This window comes from Diadema setosum, chromosome 11, assembly GCF_964275005.1.
Source record: "Diadema setosum chromosome 11, eeDiaSeto1, whole genome shotgun sequence".
Taxonomy (NCBI): Eukaryota; Metazoa; Echinodermata; class Echinoidea; order Diadematoida; family Diadematidae; genus Diadema; species Diadema setosum.
In genome coordinates this window covers 9,166,717-9,186,393 of record NC_092695.1, presented here as the reverse complement: position 1 = coordinate 9,186,393, position 19,677 = coordinate 9,166,717, and the positions used below count along the sequence as shown (strand labels likewise).

The 19,677-nt window shown below is 38.7% G+C and overlaps 1 protein-coding gene and 1 long non-coding RNA gene across 2 annotated transcripts; one reads left to right on the top strand and one right to left on the bottom strand.

Annotated features, from left to right (window-relative positions):
* The first annotated feature begins 32 nt into the window (after nt 1-32).
* LOC140235065 (malate synthase-like) lies at nt 33-16,708 on the top strand. Its single transcript, XM_072315102.1, has 13 exons — nt 33-165; nt 1,762-1,893; nt 3,011-3,226; nt 3,692-3,859; nt 4,427-4,537; nt 4,777-4,836; nt 8,004-8,160; nt 8,580-8,775; nt 9,558-9,636; nt 10,160-10,252; nt 10,876-10,948; nt 13,030-13,097; nt 14,039-16,708. Exons 1-13 carry the CDS (start codon nt 46-48, stop codon nt 14,318-14,320), a joined length of 1,755 nt encoding a protein of 584 aa, XP_072171203.1. The 5' UTR covers nt 33-45; the 3' UTR covers nt 14,321-16,708.
* Nucleotides 16,706-19,674, bottom strand: LOC140235066 (uncharacterized). The gene is made up of 2 exons (XR_011901665.1): nt 18,695-19,674; nt 16,706-18,640 (listed from the first exon to the last, which is right to left on the bottom strand). It is a non-coding gene; the product is annotated as an uncharacterized lncRNA (long non-coding RNA).
* Between the last annotated feature and the right edge of the window lie 3 nt (nt 19,675-19,677).

Sequence of the window (19,677 nt, the reverse complement as noted above, 5' to 3'; positions counted from 1 at the left end):
ATCATGTTGTAAACATTGCGGTATTGCAATATCCATGATGATCTGATGATGGCAGGAAAACAAACAGAGAGAAATGGAGGCGATCGTCTGAAAGTCATTATCAATCATCTTTCTTCGTGCAAATCACGAAAGCCAGGCAGTTTACCAGTTCATGGCAATGGAATAGTAAGTTTTTTGCCTCACACCTTCTTCAATTCCCAGAAATCCCTCAACACTGCACATGACAGTTGCAGTTGACACTTCCAAAACTGTAAATGTTAGAGTGTGCTAAGTAAGACCATGGAGCTAAAACACAATAGATTTGGGTTTGTAGCTCCATGGGCATGGCCAAGCTAGGGCATGGTATACAAATATAAATAATGAATGTTTTTTATGAGTGCAATGGACAGAATATTTCATGAGGTGAAAGATTAAATGCTAGGGCATGGTATACAAATAATGAATGTTTTTTATGAGTGCAATGGACAGAATATTTCATGAGGTGAAAGATTAAATGATCCATTTCAATGATTCATTTCATCTTTCACCGAATGAAATATTCTGTCCATGGCATTGGTGGATTGCACGAATGAAAAACATTTATTATTTGTTTTATGTATATATAATGCCTAAAATAGGATCTTTGTCATTTGATATTTTAGTAATTTAGAAACGAGAGAATCTGAGATCGCGAGAGTGCTCACTGAGCGATTTGCGCTATAGCGCGCTGTCGCATACACACACTGCAAACGCAAGCGTCGTTTTACAGGAGTAGTGTGTCAGGCTCTCAGTGAGCGTGCAATGGAGCAAATCGTATGGATCCCAAATTACACGGTAAATGGAGCCACAATTGCACGGACAATGATGTCATGGTGAAATGGGCCGAATGATCAATGTCGAACAACCAATCAAATGACAAGGTCCAGGATCTCTTCAGGCGTTATATAATAGACTCTAACATGTTAGAGTACATGCCATACTTGCCAACTCTACCGCATTTGACGGTAGACTACCGCTTTTGAAAGATTTTATTAGCGTTTAAGCTAGCGCTGCTCGCATAGGCATCCTGGATTCTACCGCTTTCTCAAATGAAAATGTTGGCAAGTATGACATGCCATACCATACCTTGGAAGTGGGCATAATCAAACCAGACTTATTGCCCTTTGGCCTCGGTGTGCGGTGACCGGTGGTGCGGTGTCATATAATAGATCTCATGGGGGAAAAAAAAGGGGGAAAAAAAAAACTTTTTGCCAAATGGTACGTGTAGGCGCGCGCGTGGTGCTGTGCAGAAAATGTATCGCACGGACAGGAAAAAAGAGAAAAATATTCATGTATGATGGGAAGTAAGGTCATGTGATCATGTCAATAAACCTACTCCCAACTGAATAAACTCAGAAGTACAGCCAACATTGGAAGTTTGTTAAATTTACTTGCTACCGAAACTTCTTGCCAAACTGGGTAAGTTTCAGTCTCAGAGAAATGTGAATTATTCATGCAAATGTGACATGCTCCCCATTGCATTGTAAATGATTTATAAAGTCTTGCTAGACATGCTCTCTTAGTCTTACTAGTTTGTTGATTTTTTCCAACCCTGCAACTTGGAGATGCTCACCAGGGAAAGCCTGATATTTTGTATTCTTGTATTTTGCTTGTTTTGTTTATCTGTTATCAGTTGTAGTGTCTTGCAAATGCTGAATAAATAGTAATAATGATAATAATTTTGAATCTTATTGATCTTTACACCACATTTTAAGTGTGTATTCTCTTTCCCATCCATTCTAGATATCCAATGGCGATGTGGAACTCGCCCCTCCACCTACGGGCCTGGAGAAGGCATACTCTACCCTCCTCACTCCAGCTGCAACCAGATTTGTTGCCGACATGGTGCTGGAATTTGACAGCATGGTGGACGAGGTTTGCGCCCCAAAATTTTATATACAAGAAGACGAGTCGTGCAAAAGATGAATGTGTATGAAGAGAAAATGTCCCTTAACCACTAGTCTGTAAAGCACATTGAAACCCTGAAGTGTGTGAAATGCGCTATATAAAAACCAGCTATTATTATTATTATTATTATTATTGAAGTTTTTGAGAAGTTTTTAACATCACAAATTATTTTGTGGAATATGGTATCTAACTTCACATTATAATCAGAGGTGCAATTAAGCCCTCATTAATACAGAGAATCAAAATCTTTCTCAGATTCACTAGATATGGAATGAAAGAACTTTTTAATGTAATTTTGCCATACATGGCAAAATTTTTAGATGCAGGATGTGAGATATTTGGACTCTGATCCCCAAATTGTTGTCAATGATGATGTGAGCATCAAGTTTACTGTGTTTCCTTTGTTCCAGAAATTTTAGTTTGTGCGAATTATTAGCTCACGAGATATCTATCAAAATTTCATAGTTTTGTTTTGTTTTCTTAAAGGTAATGTATGTTGGGTATATATTGAAAATGTTGATTGATCACATGAGGGAATACCAATAGTCCAAGGAAAGATTCCTCACTTCTGAAAAAATTCCACCATTGACACTTATGCTATACCAGGGGCAGATCCAGGAATTCCGGAAAGGGGAGGGGGGGGGGGGGGCACAAAATTTATAAATTCATTCTATTCTTTTTGTTTCTTTTATTTTAACAACAAATAAAGGGGGCGCCTCCAGTGCGCCCCCTCTGGATCTGCCACTGTATACAACGTGTTTGGATTAAAATGTCAAATTATGAGGACTGTCAAAAGACAGCTCTCCCTTCAGAAGTCAATTCAAATGGCATTTGATGTGATTTTACTCCCAATTCAGTTTGTTAAAATCACATATATCTTAATAGTTTGATCATTGTATAGACTTTGCTGGGCATGCAATGTCATGTAATTTTCTAATCACAACTGCGTAAGAAATTTGTCACATAATTCAGCCAGATTACTAGTGCATCATGCCTATGTTTTATGCAAGCAATTTTAACAAATCCTGTCACACACCACCATCTCTGAAGCTAGCGAAATGATCATTTTGTCCTCCTGTAACAGATTCTGAGAGAGAGAACCCAGAAGAAGCTGGAGCTCGATAGGTGGAACACCCTGCCGGACTTCCGTACGGACACGCTCCACATTCAGCAGGGGTCTTGGACTGTGGACCCTGTCCCTCGACGTCTCGTCAACAGGCATGTGGACCTGGGTGATGTTTCTCCATCCAACACACAGCACTTCACGAGAGCCTTGCAGTCACCAGCTCAAGGCATACAGGTGAATTAGACTGGATACAAAAGAGTTATGGGCTTTGTGGTTTGTAGGGTTTGGATTAGGGTTAGTCAGGAGTCACTTGCATGACGTTTTTATTCATGAGTTGCTGTTGTTGTACAAACTTTGTAGGAAAATGTGTTTGTCTTTTGATTTGAATTTGAATGATGATGTGTTTTACGTGCCTGCTATGGAAGAAATGAATGTTTGCAAACAAACAACCACAGGACTAATGACTCTATGCCCGCTCTGAAGATGTCAGAACTTCATCATTCAAAAAGGGATAATTTAGGATGATTCTGATAAGTATGACTACTAATGTTCTGGTTACATTGTCTGACCTTTAGAAATTGATGTACAACATGGAATTGGCTTTTAAGAATAATCCGATCATGCAGGTATTCTTTCTTTTAATTCTGAAACAATGTGGTGATTGACTTACGAACAACATCCATTTTCCTCTTCTTCTAGACTGACTTTGATGATGGTCATTGCCCAAACTGGCACACACAGCTACAAGGTCTCTACAATGTCTACAGGGCTGTCCATGGCATGATGCCGGGAGCACCTCCCATCCAGGATGCACCTGTTCTCATGCTGAGACCGAGAGCCTGGAACATGGTGGAGCACAACATGCTGGTGAGTATGGGCTTATCACAGCTGCCATCACCACCACCAGCACCACCAACACCAACACCAATACCATTGTAACCTATACAACTACCACCTCTGCCAACACCATAAGCACCAACACCAACACCAATGCCAACACCAATACCAACACCACCAACATCACTACTACCCACACCAACACAACCGACACCAACACTGCCACTACCACTACACCCACCACTGTCCCCAACACCAAAACAAACACCAACACCAGTACCACTACCACCATCACCATTACCAACACCAACACCACCATTAGTCACCTCTACATTACCACCGTTACCGGCATCATCACCAACACCATCACCACCACTGCTACTGACACCACCATCAGGTTATCAATCAAAACCAGTATTGGGTCATTGTCCCCATTTTGGTGTCAAGCACTGCAAAGTTTTGTTAGTTTTCCAACACCCTTAAATTTTCAATTATCAACCATGCTATGCCATGCAGAAAATGTAACCAAAAGTATGGAAATATATTAAAAACATCTTCATTCCAGTAAGGAGTTGTCCCATGTGTCTCTCATTTCAGGTGAATGGTAAGGAGACACCAGGCCCCCTGTTTGACTTTGGTCTACTCATGTTCCACAATGCCAGGATTCTGTTGGACAAGGAGAGTGGTCCTTTCTTCTACCTTTCAAAGGTGAGTTACAGGTCAATATTTCTTTTTCAGATTACATCACTTTTTTTTTCATCCAGTTTTCTCATATTTTCCCCATCTACTTGTCAGAGAGAAGTCATATTTCATTTGATGCAGTTATTTCTCTGCACTTTGTTCATGAGGAATACTGATGCAGTATATGTGCCATTCTTGCATGACAGACCGTTTGAAACGGTAATTATCATTAGCATTTTTGCTATATTGCTTTGTTTTCATCGAAGGTTGAAGGATACCGAGAAGCCAGGTTGTGGGATAAGATCTTCACCTGGGCTGAAGTGAAGGTAGGATGAAAGAATTATATTGTTATCATTGTCCAATTCTGACGTTTAGTTAGTCATAAAGTAAATACAGTGGCTTTCTTAGAGGGAAAGTTCATTGAATGCTGCTGCAAGTCATACTACAGTCAAACTCGGATACCTCGACGTCGGATAAGCCGAATATCACTTACCTCGGGGGCAACATGAAAGTCCCGATTGTTCCTATGGAGTTTCCGTGTATTAAAATTCGCGTAGCTCGAAAAAGATAACTCGAAGTTCGGTTACCTCGAAGGGAAATCTAATGTCCCGATCTTAATTAACTTATTGTTTTTCCCAGCATGTTGCTCGAATCGAAATTGCAAGCATCACTCAGCATCTCCGATTAAGCGCGCGTGGACCGCGAAGACATGTCACAAATGTTTTCACACTCGATTGTAATCTGATAATTGCGCGCCCAAAGAAATACCCGGTACACAGCTGACAAGAAAAATCCCCAACACCTACCAACACTCGTACATGGTATGCACATAGCACCCGTGCCAATGGAGTGCTTACGAAAGCACTACGCGCTGCCCCATCATCTGCTTTTCTTTAACCACTGTGTTTTGATTTTTGATCGAGATAGTCATACCGTGCGCGTAGATTTCTCAACCGTCGGGGAGCACCTGCTTACGTTTTTGCCATTAATCACGCTCCACTGTCAAAACATCAATCTTTTTGAAGATTTTTTGCCTTTCACAAAGTTTGTTTCATTTATTCTTCCCCGAGAACGCAAGCACTGAAACTTTTTTTTTTCTTCCAGCAATGCGATTATGAAAATCTGGAAGTATAGGCCGATCACAATGAAGAATAGAATACACAGGGCTCCGCACTAACTTTTATCGGGCCACCAATATCATTGATTTTTATTTTCTGGTGGTCGAAAGTAAAATCTGGTGACACACACAAAAAAAAAAACATTAGAAAAACTAAATCGGTCATACTAAACATAGAAAAATTGATATTAAGCATTACTGAAGTGATACAGATGCCCATGTCTAAAACAAATGAATAGAAAATTCAATCATCTTACTCTGTGTTTTAAGATTTGACAAATAGGCGTAGAGATTATTATAAAAGTTGATGCCTATATATTTAGGAGGTCAAAACTTACGTTTGAAATGAGAAAATGGGAGCATTTGCTGACATTTGTTAGCATCCGACATTTGTTTTAGCATTGTAAAAAGCCGAAAGTTACCGTTATTCATTTTTAAATGTAAAAGCAAACAACCGACATTCATTTTAGAATCATACGGAGTTTAATGCTATCCTAATCCATTTCCAAACGTGAAAGCAAACATCCGCTATTTGTTTTAGCATGTAACTGAGCGGATTAATGCCATTAATCATTTCCAAATGTTAAAGCAACAATCTGTTATTTATTTTTGCATCGTACGGAGCAGAATATTACTGTTATTCATTTCAAACATCCGACATTTATTTCATTATCGAATGGAGCCGAATGTTACTGCTGTCCACTTCCGACAGTGAAATGAATCATCTGACAATTATTTTATCATCGCACGGAGCCGAATGTTACTGTTTTTCATTTTTGAACGTCAAGGCAGACATCAGACATTTTGGACCATCAAGCGTATAGCTGAATGTTACTGATATTTATTTCGAAATGTACCATAGCAAATATCCAATATTTTTTTTATCATCGTATGGGGCAGAATGTTACTGCTATTCACTTCCAAACATGCCAAACGTAAAAGCAATCATTCGACATGTATTTTAGCATCTTCCGGAGCTGAATGTCATTGACATTTACTTTCGAACGTAAAAGCACATCCGGCATTTATTTTATCAGCGTACCGAGTTGAATATTATTGTTACTCTTTTCCGAACGTCAAAGCAAACATTCGACATTTATTTTAGCATCTTCCGGAGCTAAATGTTATTGCAATTTACTTTCGAACGTCAAAGCAAACATCCAGCATTTATTTTATCATCGTAAGGAGTTGAATATTATTGTTACTCTTTTCCGAACGTCAAAGCAAACATCAAACATTAATTTTACCATTAAACGCAGCTGAATGTTACTGATATTCATTTCGAAATTTAAAAGCAAACATCAGACAGTTATTTCAGCATCGTATGGACATGATGGAGCAGAATATTACTGCTATTCACTTCCGAACATAAAAACGATCATCTGACATCTATTTTGGCATCTTCCGGAGCCGAATAATATTGCTATTTCCTTTCGAAAGTATAAGGAAACATCCGACATTTATTTAACCATCGTACGGAGTTTAATGTTATTGTTTTTCATTTCCAAACGTCATAGCAAAAATTCAACATTTATTTCAGCGTCTTCCGGAGCCGAATGTTATCCTTATTCATTTCCGAACGCAAAATCAAATATCTGACATTAGTTTTAGCACCATACGGAGCTGAGTCTTATCATTTTTCATTTCCAAAAGTATGAGCAAACATCCGACATCTATTTTAGTATCATACCGAGTCGAATATTACCGTCATTCATTTCCACAATTAAACGCAAACCTCTGACATTTATTTTAGCATCTTACGGAGCCGATTGTTACCGCTGTTCATTTTCAAAAGTAAAGGCAAACATCTGACTTTTCTTTTTTCTTTTTTTTTTTGGTGGCGCGATCGGGCCACCAAAATCTTTATTTCTGAAATCTTGATTTCATTTCCAATTTTCACTCAATTCATTCATATAAAAGTTTATTCAATTCCAGTTGACAAGCATGCAAATAATCAGCAGGCACTGTAACAGACACCATGTTGTACATCGATAAACGTCGAACATCGATAAACATCGGATACGTCGAAGAAAATTCGACGTACGCGTACCTCGAAATTCGCGTACCTCGAACCATTTTCTTCAGTCCCGACGAATTCGAGGTATCCGAGTTTGACTGTATTGATTGTTTCATTGAGCTATTTTGCTATACTTATACAAATTATTTCTCCCACTGGCCCTTACATACAAGACTTGATTTTATCTCATTCAGTATTCTAGTATCCTTATGTACGGTACTTTGTAGCCTTGTATGGATGGAATGTGCTAGGTAAAGACTGAAGTAGATGAAACGTAACCAGTCATATTATATCAATCTGTAATGAAACACAACTAGCCGTATTGTAATTATGCTGCCATATCTTCTCCATTTCACCAGCTTGGTCTACCACTGGGATGTGTGAAGGCAACAGTCCTCATAGAGAATGTGCTGGCATCATTCGAAATGCAGGAGATACTCTACGAGCTACGTAAGCACTCGGCTGGCCTCAACTGTGGCCTGTGGGACTACTCGGCTTCATTTGTGAACAAATTTGGTGAGTGTGAGCTGCATATTGTCGGCGACTGCGATGTCGCATAAACTAAAAACTTTGTTAGGTACTTGTTGGATGTAGATTGTGCGGCCCTCTGTCCTGTAGAAAATAAGTGGATAATCTCTTGAATGGCGTGCTCTTGTGTATGTGGTATTAATTTAGGCAGTTTAGCACTTCCTCATAAAAGCCAATGAATTAAATGTCTTTTGGATATGATACAATGGAGGTATCCTGCCTTATGTGTGGTGCAACATACTTATACCCATGTTCATAATTGATCAGAATGAACGTGACATAATAATTGAACCTACTGTTCATTAAGAATTGATGACAGAAGTTGAAAAAAAGAAATTTATGAAGACAATTAAAGTGCCTAAAGTGAGCTGGCATTGCTGTAGTGCTTACATCCGATCTTTCTTCAGGTCATCGCACGGACTTTGTCCTGCCCGACCGACACAAGTACGTGAACATGGAGCGCCACTTCCTCAAGAGCTACCTAGCCCTGACCATCAAGACCTGCCACCAGCGGGGTTGCCATGCCACTGGCGGGATGATCGCCCTCACTCTACCATCACAGAAGGGCCCCGAATACAATGCAGTCGTGGAGAAGGCGTGCAGGTAAGGAGTTTCGTGTGATTGGTAATGTTCCATTCCTCATGCAAACTGCAATTTATGATATTTTGTAATATATATATTTTCATGTGGCATGGTCATATGTATCTGTATGGGTACATTTTCCTCCTTTTTTAAAAAATCATTTCTTTTGCCATAAGCAAAGGAGAGTGTGATGGACCAACAATGACATAATACCTATAGAGATTATTTTGATAATGATACATATGGTAATATTAAAGCCATACATTGTCTTTATTGTGAATATGATAGAAATTTCAGTTAAGAACACACTTGTGAGCATAAAACACAGTATACCTGGTATAGTACATTTAGGGTCTGACTGTATCTGTTGTTTGTTATCATATTGTAGAATAAATCAGACAGCAAGTTTCATGTGACTCCAGTTGCTGTCCTGTAGACAAAATAAACACTTTTGCTCTGTGGGTGTTCCACGTTCATTGATGACAAAGATCGAAGTTGTATCATAATTTCTGTTCTAGCTCTCAGAAATTGTTAATATTAAACCTGTGCAGGATAATTCTTGAAGCTTCATGTATTGTTCCCCACATATTTCATGCTCAGGCTATCTCTGCAACAGATCAGTGAGTACCAAATCATTTCATTTGAAGGGTTCAATAAACTGGAAAATAAACCAAAACACCCCATACAGTGGATGTGGCTGAACAAGTATAATAGCACATTCTTTAGAGTAACCATGTTGCTGATTTGTTTAGTATGTTCCCTTTCTTTTCATATCTCTGATTCATATCTACCATAATCTCCAGGTCTAAACTGAGTGAGATCAAAGCAGGTGCTGATGGCTTCATGGTCTATGATCTGGGCCTCTTGCAGCCAATGTTGCAGGTACAGTAACTCCTCTACTTGGCATTACTAAACCCGTTGACTAGAGTTATTGTGGTGCTTCTTTCACAAAGTTTACGGTATGTATTGGGATAACTTCTCTTTTTTTCTTTCCCTCAGTGGGCTATTTTCTGTGAGAATGACATTGAAGTATATATATATATATATATATATATATATATATATATTTTTTTTTTTTTTTTTCATTTTTTCATTCATTTTATTTCATTTGTGAAATTATTATTATATATATTATGTGCTAATTTCTATGCTGTTATTTAATTCTGAGAGTTTTGGACGTCTCGTTTCTTTATCATAAATGTCAATAGACATTGTTAGAGGAAAACCACAGGCAGTCATCAGGATAAATCATTTACAACAATTACAAATACATTGTTCAAAAAAGCAGACTTAATTGTCTGGCTGTGTGAAATGCAAAAACTAGTGCACAATTGTCCATAGACCCTCTGACTGGTAGTATATTTTGCTGCATCATAAACTTGTAATATTTAAATGCTCATTTCAGCTTTGGACCAAGTTTGCTCCTTCTCCAAACCAGCACTCAGTCCTGAGGCATGACGTCAACATTGCAGCCAAAGACCTCCTCGTCATGCCCTCTGTGAGTCAGTCTTTCAGATTCATAAGAATTGTGTTAAACCTTTCACTTTGCTGTTGTGTTGTGGTAGGCTCGCATCATGGAGATGATAACAGTACAATGAGAGTGTAAACGCCCTATATAATCCCCCCATTTAAACGCTATTTGTGTGCATGCCATTTTGATCTTCTATTACTATGAAAGGCAAAGCCACAGGAAATACCTGAAAGTCTCCTTCCTTTGATGCTATGCTAGTGGTGCGACATGATAGCTGCATTTCTGTGATTGATTTATCAATTTTTCAGTGTGATAATGTTTCATTAGTGCAACCAAATTTGATGCCTGATATTTGGTGTTATATACTTTTTCTCATACGATATGAATTTAATTATTTCCATATCACATTGCTTATAGTGTAGATAGACAGGCAGATAGATAGATAGAAAAATATATTGATAGATTGAGAGATCGTGAGGTAGATTGATGAAGAGGGAGATAGAAATATATATATAGAGGTAGAGGGAGTGAGAGATCAAATATATGTTTGTTTCTAACTGTGTTATCACACAAGGTAAGTGTCCATTTTTAAATACACCTTCCACATGATATGTATTCTGAGGATTCTTCTGTTTTTTTCTCCCATCAAGGGTGGAGTAACCCTGAGTGGATTAAAAACCAACATTGCTGTGGGAATCTTGTTTGTGGAGTCATGGCTAAGAGGTGAGTTTTAACTGTATTCCATCAAGGCTTTTAGGCAAGATGTCAAGACTGTCGTATGACTGCCCTTGCGGTCTTAGAAAGAAATCTTATACTGGATCTGTCATTGTAGGTTTCGTGGTGTCAGGGCATTTATTGAATCACCATCAACTCTGAACTTATTGGTAGTTAAGCATTAGTGCTATGAAGTGAGAATGTAAGATTTACTTGCATTGCCAATCATCCATTGTCCTTGTATTTTCTTGTCAGTGTGCGTGGGTTTCTTTTTAATAGCAATGTCCCGTTTTTCATGTTTCCGCAATGGTACAGAGGTGTCTGTCTTTGTTTGTTTGTTTGTTTTTTAATTCTTGATTCAAATAAATGTGAGAGAAGATGAAGATGGCGATGGAAATTCTCAGAGTTGTATAAATTCTTTTCCTTGCCCTGCAGCATAGTTCATAAACCATTTCCAGAACTAATTTGATACAGTTGATTTTATACTCTTCAGCCTGGTAGCAAAATTTAGGTTCAATTCAAAGATAGGTAGGAGATTGCACAAGTGTTAGCTACAATGTTTCTTGCCGTTATGCTAATGTTGATAAGACAGTAGTAGTAGTAGTAGTAGTACATGCACTACTTCTACTACCTGGAAGACTGGTAATAATAATAATAAGATTGCAAGTAGTACTAGTGAAAGAAGAGGAACAACAACTCTGATGATATACAAAGTAATCAACCACTCACCACTGTTGTAACAGATTTTAATAATTTTTATGCCTCCGCCACGAAGTGGTGCCGGAGGCATTATGTTTTCGGGTTGTCCGTCCTTCCGTCTGTCCGTCCTTCCGTCCGTCCGTCCTTCCGTCCGTCCGTAGTGAATTTTGTGGACAAGGTAACTATCAAAACCTGTTGAGGTATCCTAATGAAACTTGGCATGTATGTGTATTAGGGGGTGAAGTTGTGCCTATCAACTTTTGGGTGCACATGCTCAAGGTCAAAGGTCAAAAGGTCAAGGTCAAATACATAAAATTTCACTATTTCCACCATATCTATTGAATGCCTGAAGATATTTTCTTGAAACTTAGTGTATACATGTTTTACCCAATTAAGATTCTCTGGTGAAAGTTTGGGTCATGAGGTCAAAGGTCAAAAGGTCAGGGTCAAATACATAAAATTTCACTATTTCCACCATATCTATTGAATGCCTGAAGAGATTTTCTTGAAACTTAGTGTATACATGTATTACCCAATTAAGATTCTCTGGTGAAAGTTTGGGTCATGAGGTCAAAGGTCAAAGGTCAAAAGGTCAAGTAAAAATATTAAAACTTCTTTTTTTTCTCCGTACCTTGGAAAATTGTTCAAGGTATCTTCATGGAACATAGTATATACATGTACTGACTGGAAGTGATTATCTAGAGAATGTAGGGTTCATGGGGTCAAAGGTCAGGGGTCAAAGGTCAAGTGCAAGACTTCAAAATTTTACTATTACCCTCATATTTATGCAATGCCAGCAGGGTTATTTTTTTACACTTGTGTATGCGTGTGTAACCTAATAGAAATTCTCAGGAAAGGTTTTTTTTTTTTCTCTTTTTGCCTCAAAGGTCAAAAGGTCAAAGATCAAGTGAAAGTGCTGAACTAACTTTTTCCTTCATATCTCGGAAGTGGCTCAAGTTACCTTGAAACTTAGTACATATTATGCATGTTCTACCTGAAAGTAATTATCTTATGAATTTTAGGGTCAAGGGCCAGATGAAAATGGTAACAATTTACTATTCAATTCAGAAATTGCACTTTTTCTCCACACCTGGACCTTGAAAATGACTCAATGCCTAAATGTATGAATGGGTCAAAGTCAAGTTAAAGTCCTTAAATCCCTAGATACATGCTCTCCTATTGATCCAATTAAACCTACGTCAAGGAAGGTGAACATTCAACACATTTGTGACAAACTTGTCATTCCAACATTTTGCCAATTTTGTGAAAATGTAATCACACAGTGTCCACATGTACTATCTAGACCTATTGGGAAAATCATGCATTATGGTGGAGGCATACCAGTCGCCAAAGCGACATTTCTAGTTGTAATTTTCTTTTTTATTTTACAGGCAAGGGTCACTTCATTTTCAATGGCTCAGTGGAAGATTCAGCAACAGCCGAAATTTCAAGATCACAGGTGAGTGTGTGCCCAAGGAACTAGCCTTGCACGAGTGGTTGAGGGGAGGATCCATGTAGCATCAGGCTCTCGAATGTTGTAAACTATGGTATCATTAGAAATGTTAACCATAACAGTTTGCCCCCTCACCCACATGTAATCCCCCTCCCCATGGTTGCAACTGGACAAATCTGACCTGCTGCTGGCTATCTTCATCAGAGGCAAAATGACAAACAGACAGGGAAAGCAATCACATAAGGACTACACACAACAAACACAGTCAGGGGAGGGCTAGGGACACAGAACAAAGAAAACAAAAGGGTTGGGTTAGAAGTCAACGGCGGGGAGGGTTAGGGGTTAGGGTTAGGGGGTAAGGAGTAACAAGTAAGGAGGGGGATTAGCAAATGGGTCGACAGACAAAAGGCAGAGGTGGGTCAGTGATGATCCCAAGGATTATAGGGGGCAACCTGAATAGGATAAAGATGAAACCTTCGACAATTGACAGCACATGACTAGAGAGCTGAACAAAACAATAAGCTGTTTTTATGGGAGATATATGTTAAATGTAGCAAGGGATGTTAAATAGAGAAATATGACCTCTTCAACCACATCTAATTGCAGTGAAAGTGTGTAATGCTCTTCGTATGTTTTCTTTGTAATGAGTCTCCTTTTAAAAGTTGAAAACATATGGCAAAATGGTCTGAAGTGCTACCACTGCGCATAGTGGCTTGAAGATCTGGTTACCACTTTGCTATAAATGCAGAAATGTGTGGCCCAAACATGTTGGTGTGTGCAGGTGTTCTTTGACTTATTGCAGACTAGCCCCGAGTTAACTTTGGCAGGCATCTATGAGAAATGGGTGTTAAAGCAAAATCAGCTCATACGCAGAGGGTTAACATGGAGTAATCGGGCCTCTCTCTCTCTCTCTCTCTCTCCTTGGACTCTTTTACGGAATGCATCAGGTCTGGCAGTGGATTCGCCATGGCACTCGCCTCGAAGACAACAACCAGCCCGTTACCCGGCAACTCGTCGTGAGTCTTGTCATATCCTTCCTGGCAGACCAAGCCGGCCTGCCGAAACACCTCAGCGGGGAGAGGGACTTCGCCAAGAGGTTAAAGGTCGCAGCCAACGTTTTCCTCCAGCTCGTCACCAAGAGAGACTTCCCAGCATTCATCACCACGTACCTTAACCTGGAAAACACCTTTTTGACGAGCCCTTGGCATGCCTCATTGTCTCTGGCATAAAGACTCATGCAATAGCAACTTATCTCCTATTCATTGATGTTGTATAGTGCAGAAATTAATTGACTTTTTATCTTCACATTCTGGCGGCATAGTATGTAGGTTTACATACTGCATGAACATCAACAGTATGATCCAATTAAACTCATCATTAGACCAAGGTAAACCCCTCCTCTGTACGAATAGCCCTTGTTTCCTAATATTTTCTTGCCAAATCTGTTGAACCAAAGTAAAGAAGGTCTCAAATCGAGGGAGACGGAAATCCTTTATGTCTGTCTATGTATGGTAATATAATTGTTATCTTTATAATTCACAAATTTACAGAGTACAGAAGCTCATGGATGAGTGTGATACTTCATATCACAATGTATTAACATTTACATGAAAACATGTACCTTTGATTTTACCTGGCAGGTGCCAAGTTAAGCAGATACATCTGTATTTCTGTGTGTCTCTACAGTAAATTTAGCAATCATCAAATTTCCAAACTTCAGTTCATTTTCAAAGACCTTGAATTCTTACATCCTTTCTTGCATTATGTTTAGGAATCTATTCAATTATTTCTTTGTACTGTAGTTGGTTGCTGAATTTGATGGGGGAAACATACAAATCCTATCCCACCCCCCCCCCCCCAAAAAAAGGAAGATACTATCTGTCACTGGTTAACATGTTTATGAATAATTTTAGGTAAGTCACACACAGGTCATGAAGTTGTGATTTAAGTACAGTATTCCATAAAAGTATAATAGCAGCCAGAAGATGCAAGGTTGATGATGTCCCACTTTTGGCAGCATAGGTTTAACCCAACCATTCTCATTGCCAACCTGATCATGCACAATATGCTTCACATTTAAGGCAGTGATATTTAGAAGATTAAGCATCATTTAACCTGTTCATTTAACCTGTTATTCATTGTGACAAGTTATTCACCTGTCATATCGGGCAAAGAATTGTCCGATTGTACTAAATCGTTGGGACCAGCACACCGCATGCATAATCTAGTCTGTGTGCTGTTGAGTATGTCTCAAAGATCTGTTTAAATTTAGAATACAAAGGTGGACTTCATTTTAATGAGGAAGCATTTAAGATTAGGTTGGGACTGTATTCAAGGATACATACAATTGCGTTTTAATGTTTTGGTAATAGTAGTTGTATCCCCAAGTAAAAAGCATTGTACCGATGTGTGCTCATGTTAAAAGCATCCAAGTTCTCACAGTGGATGGTGTGCTCATGTTAAAAGCATCCAAGTTCTCACAATGGATGACAGTTCCTGGTAATAAGCCAGTTCACAGTTCCAATCTGAGCATGTGCAGACAAAGGTCATTTGCGGCCTTTTCTTGAAATGGATTTGCAACCGAGGTGTTCGAAACCTAGATAGGGCTTCATGACAAGTGTGTTATAAATGAACCAGGTGGAGAATGGTATTTACAGGTGAATGTGCATTCTCTTCAGCTACATTTAACAAAAGCTATTCATGTAACACCGACATGTAAATTACCACTTCCTGCATGGCTGTTTTCTACTGCTGTTCTTGAAGACTATTCCATGTTTTACAAAGACTGTGGTTGAGAGGTCATTTGAGACGAGTGCTAACTGTGAACTGGTTTATTGTCATGCACCAACAAAGTGGTACAATGTCATTGGCAGTGAAGGTGGTGAACAACTTGATGTCCAGCTTAAATGAACCAAATGCAAGGAAAATTAGAATGATTTGAAGGCAGTGCACAGGTGACTGGGATGCCTTGTCCCTTTTCTCATTGTTGCTGTTCATGTACATTTAGCCCCAAGTAAAGAGCAGGGCTTAAATGCCATGCCCTGTTCTCTAAATGCAAATTCTATCAAATAAACTTGCTTTCCCAAGGGTTTTCTTGTTTTAATACAATGTGTACACACGCTTTCACTACCACACAGGCATGGTCACTCTTACAATCTATTCTTAGTTCACCCGAGCCAGTGGCTCAAGTAGGCTACAGTGTTGTATTGTAATCAAAGTCGTCCATAATTCTTCGTCCATTGTGCATAAACTCAGCTCGGTAGCTGCGCTACTCCTATCATATCATACATTGCAGCTGGTTTCATCTTAGTTCTTATTTTTTGACTTTTTCAACCTCTGACAAGCTAAATTACATTATGCACAACTCATAGTCATGATGAAAAAAAAGAAAAAAACAAAAGTGCACAATATCGAAATGTTATCTTGCTTAATCTCCAAGTATTGCGCATGGGTGCACGAGATCACCTTATTCACTTACACATATTGTATGGACCCAACAAGTAGCAATGCGATGTTTGTTTATGTATGTGATAGGAGAGTTGCTTATCATTTGCAAAATGAAAGATCACCTCTCGCACAAATTCAATAAATAATCACGAGCAGGAGACATTCCCTCAGATTTCCTCAGAAGTTGTATTTGTCATAGCTACAGTCTCTCATGTACAATATAATATGAAAAAACATAACTGAAATTCATTCGAGAATTACTAGCAAACTGCAAAAGTGAATTTCGTCGCCGACGGGAACCCGTCGGTGAAAAACTGATCTCATGTCCGCAAAAGACATGGTGCGTAATATCCCCGGCTCAAAGGGGACGAAGAGAAACTACAGATGCATTATAAAAATGGCTCGCTGATCATTTTATTCTCCAAGTACACGTCCAATACAAAACAAGCAGTTCCTTTCATCTCACTTTATATCACACTCGCAGTGTATCCTACACAATGTATTATGATTATGGACAGAATAAATGCTGACCTGCCAATCTCATGCCATACGTTGAGAGTACAGGAATCACTTTCCAAGACGCAGTCTGCCGAAACAATTCACTTACAATTTGACAGAATTAGAAATAAAAACAAAGTATCATTATTGATTGAACATATCACAAAGCCAGCACGGCTAATGATCAATTTCCGCTCACACTCATCTGCATATGAATGACATTTGCTTCTTCGTCCCTTTTTTCGGAGAACTTCACGAGTTTACGGGTCATATTCTGCAATAAATGGAAGATTTTAACACAAATAAATGTGACATGACTTACGCACTACTGTGGAAAAACCTTGTGACACATCCAACTGGCTTAATTCATCGGCATTCATGCAATGAAACTTGTACCCGAACTGAACAACACTACTCGCCCACCACGTGGGTCGGCCACAAACACATTAACATTACGGTATTCATGCTAAAAATACAAATTCCGGTACGATATTGCATTTGTAGAGATAGTAATAATAAATATCCTGCCCGCACTCTGCGTTTCAGTTGACCACAATGCAACATTCATACCATTCTCAACTTCCCTCTCGACTTGCTCCCTCAAAGCCCTACGTGGAAAGCAATACGTAATGAAAGGAGTTCACGTCTTCAGGTAATAAACTAAATATTAACCATCCCCCAGGAATGATGACTCCAAGGCAATGCAAATGACTGTCACTCTTTGCAAATTAGCCAATTATTGCTTGCAGCAGTTCTTCAATTTGGGCCATTTGAAGAGATCTTCTCTCATTTACTCAAAGTATTTATCACAGGACACTGAGTAAAAGATCAGTACAGCGCAATCTCATCCCCTCCACACACGAAGTGACTGCCTGAATCAGGGGCTGTACCACTTCCCTCCCTGCAATTTTTAGTCATCGCTGGGCATTCAAAATAGGGTGTGAAACCACAAAGTTTTTTCATAGATTTCAGTGCTTAATTGTCTCATTTCACTGAACACAAAAATTTGCACTTCAAAATATATAGATATGTGTGTATGACAGCATTAAAATCAAGAAATATCATACGAAAAATGAAATGCATGTATTCCACTTTTGCAAAATACTTCCACTATCCAGTGAATAATTCTTAGTGAAACTCGAAGGCCAAAATTTACAAATGAAATTTGAATATAGCTCACAGATTATGCAAATTTTATCTGCATAAATGTGCTCGACAGACAACATATACCAACGAGCTGATACATGCATGTAAAAGGTATGCCTATGCTGCATTTGTTCAGTCCATGGACTAAATTCAAATCATGGATATGATATACTCCATCTTTGTGAGTTTGGACAAGTGCCACTGAATGCTTAGCATATGGTTATGAACATATTTTGTATTTGCCTTGTTATTGAAGCTTAACAGCATATTCCTCCAACTTGGCCATATATTACCAAGGAATTTTTTGTCTGGGTGAAACTTGAAAAATTCTGCAGAAGTTTTCCATGCACATACACGATGCTTGACAGCAAAATAGTAAATATGACCAGGAATATATAGTAACAATGTGTGTAATCACACATGCTTTGCTACTTCATCAAGTTCTCCTTCAACTAAACCTTCATCAAGTTCTCCTTCAACTAAACCTTCATCAAGTTCTCCTTCAACTAAACCAAATCATGGCATATATCATGTTCCAACAATGGCATCAAATTAGTGGGAGTCCTAGGGAGTCAAACACTCTTTATTTTAAAGTTCTGCATGTCTCAATTTACTTGACCCCTTCCTCCTAAATGATACTGAAGTCCCATCAGAGATTTTCTCATGAATATGTGAAGATTAGCAGACTCCCTAATTTATCTCAACTGCCCAAATTTTCAATCTCTGGTAAATGCATGCAATATTTCAATTAACATTCTCAAGATTTGGTATACTGCAGTATGTTTATTGGCAATAGCAGGGGTGTGAGAGTACTTACAGAAAAAAAAGAAGTCTATTTTGAGTTTTATGAAAAAGTCTGTAGTGCATTAAACTGAGTGTATTTCAATGTTATTTGAATTGCCCAAAAGTCTGAAAAGTGAATTTTGAGCAGAGTCAATAAGTCTGTAATCACATTAAGCTTTGAAAATCTCACATCCCTGCAAGAGGATACAAATAAAAAGAAAAAAAAAAAGAAAAAAAGAAACAATCAAGGTGTACATTTAATTAGCCAATAGAGGAGTAGTGTAACATTTTGGCATCGAGACAATAGATGTTACTGTAAATCACTACCTGGGAGAAAAAGAAGAAGATAATAAACTGGTCATGAGTACAGAAGACAGATGCTCATGACTAGATACACAGACATTACATCTTTCAAAATCAGCCATGGTCGAAAGATTTACGCCTTAATGCGCTGCAAAAATTCACAGTAATCACCACTGGTGTTGCATATCACGAAAAAGCCAGTCTGGTGAAAAGACAAGTTTGGAGGAAAAACGGCAAACTTTCTCTAGACAGCAGTGTGTCACATATGGGTGATGGCAGATGATAAAACGAGGGTCTGCTACTGCTCTGGGCTAGATTGGTTTCTTGACGTTTGATGAAATGGGTAGGTAGAGTATCTAAAATGCCTGAAATTAGCGAACGCATGCACCAATCCCACAATGAACTTACT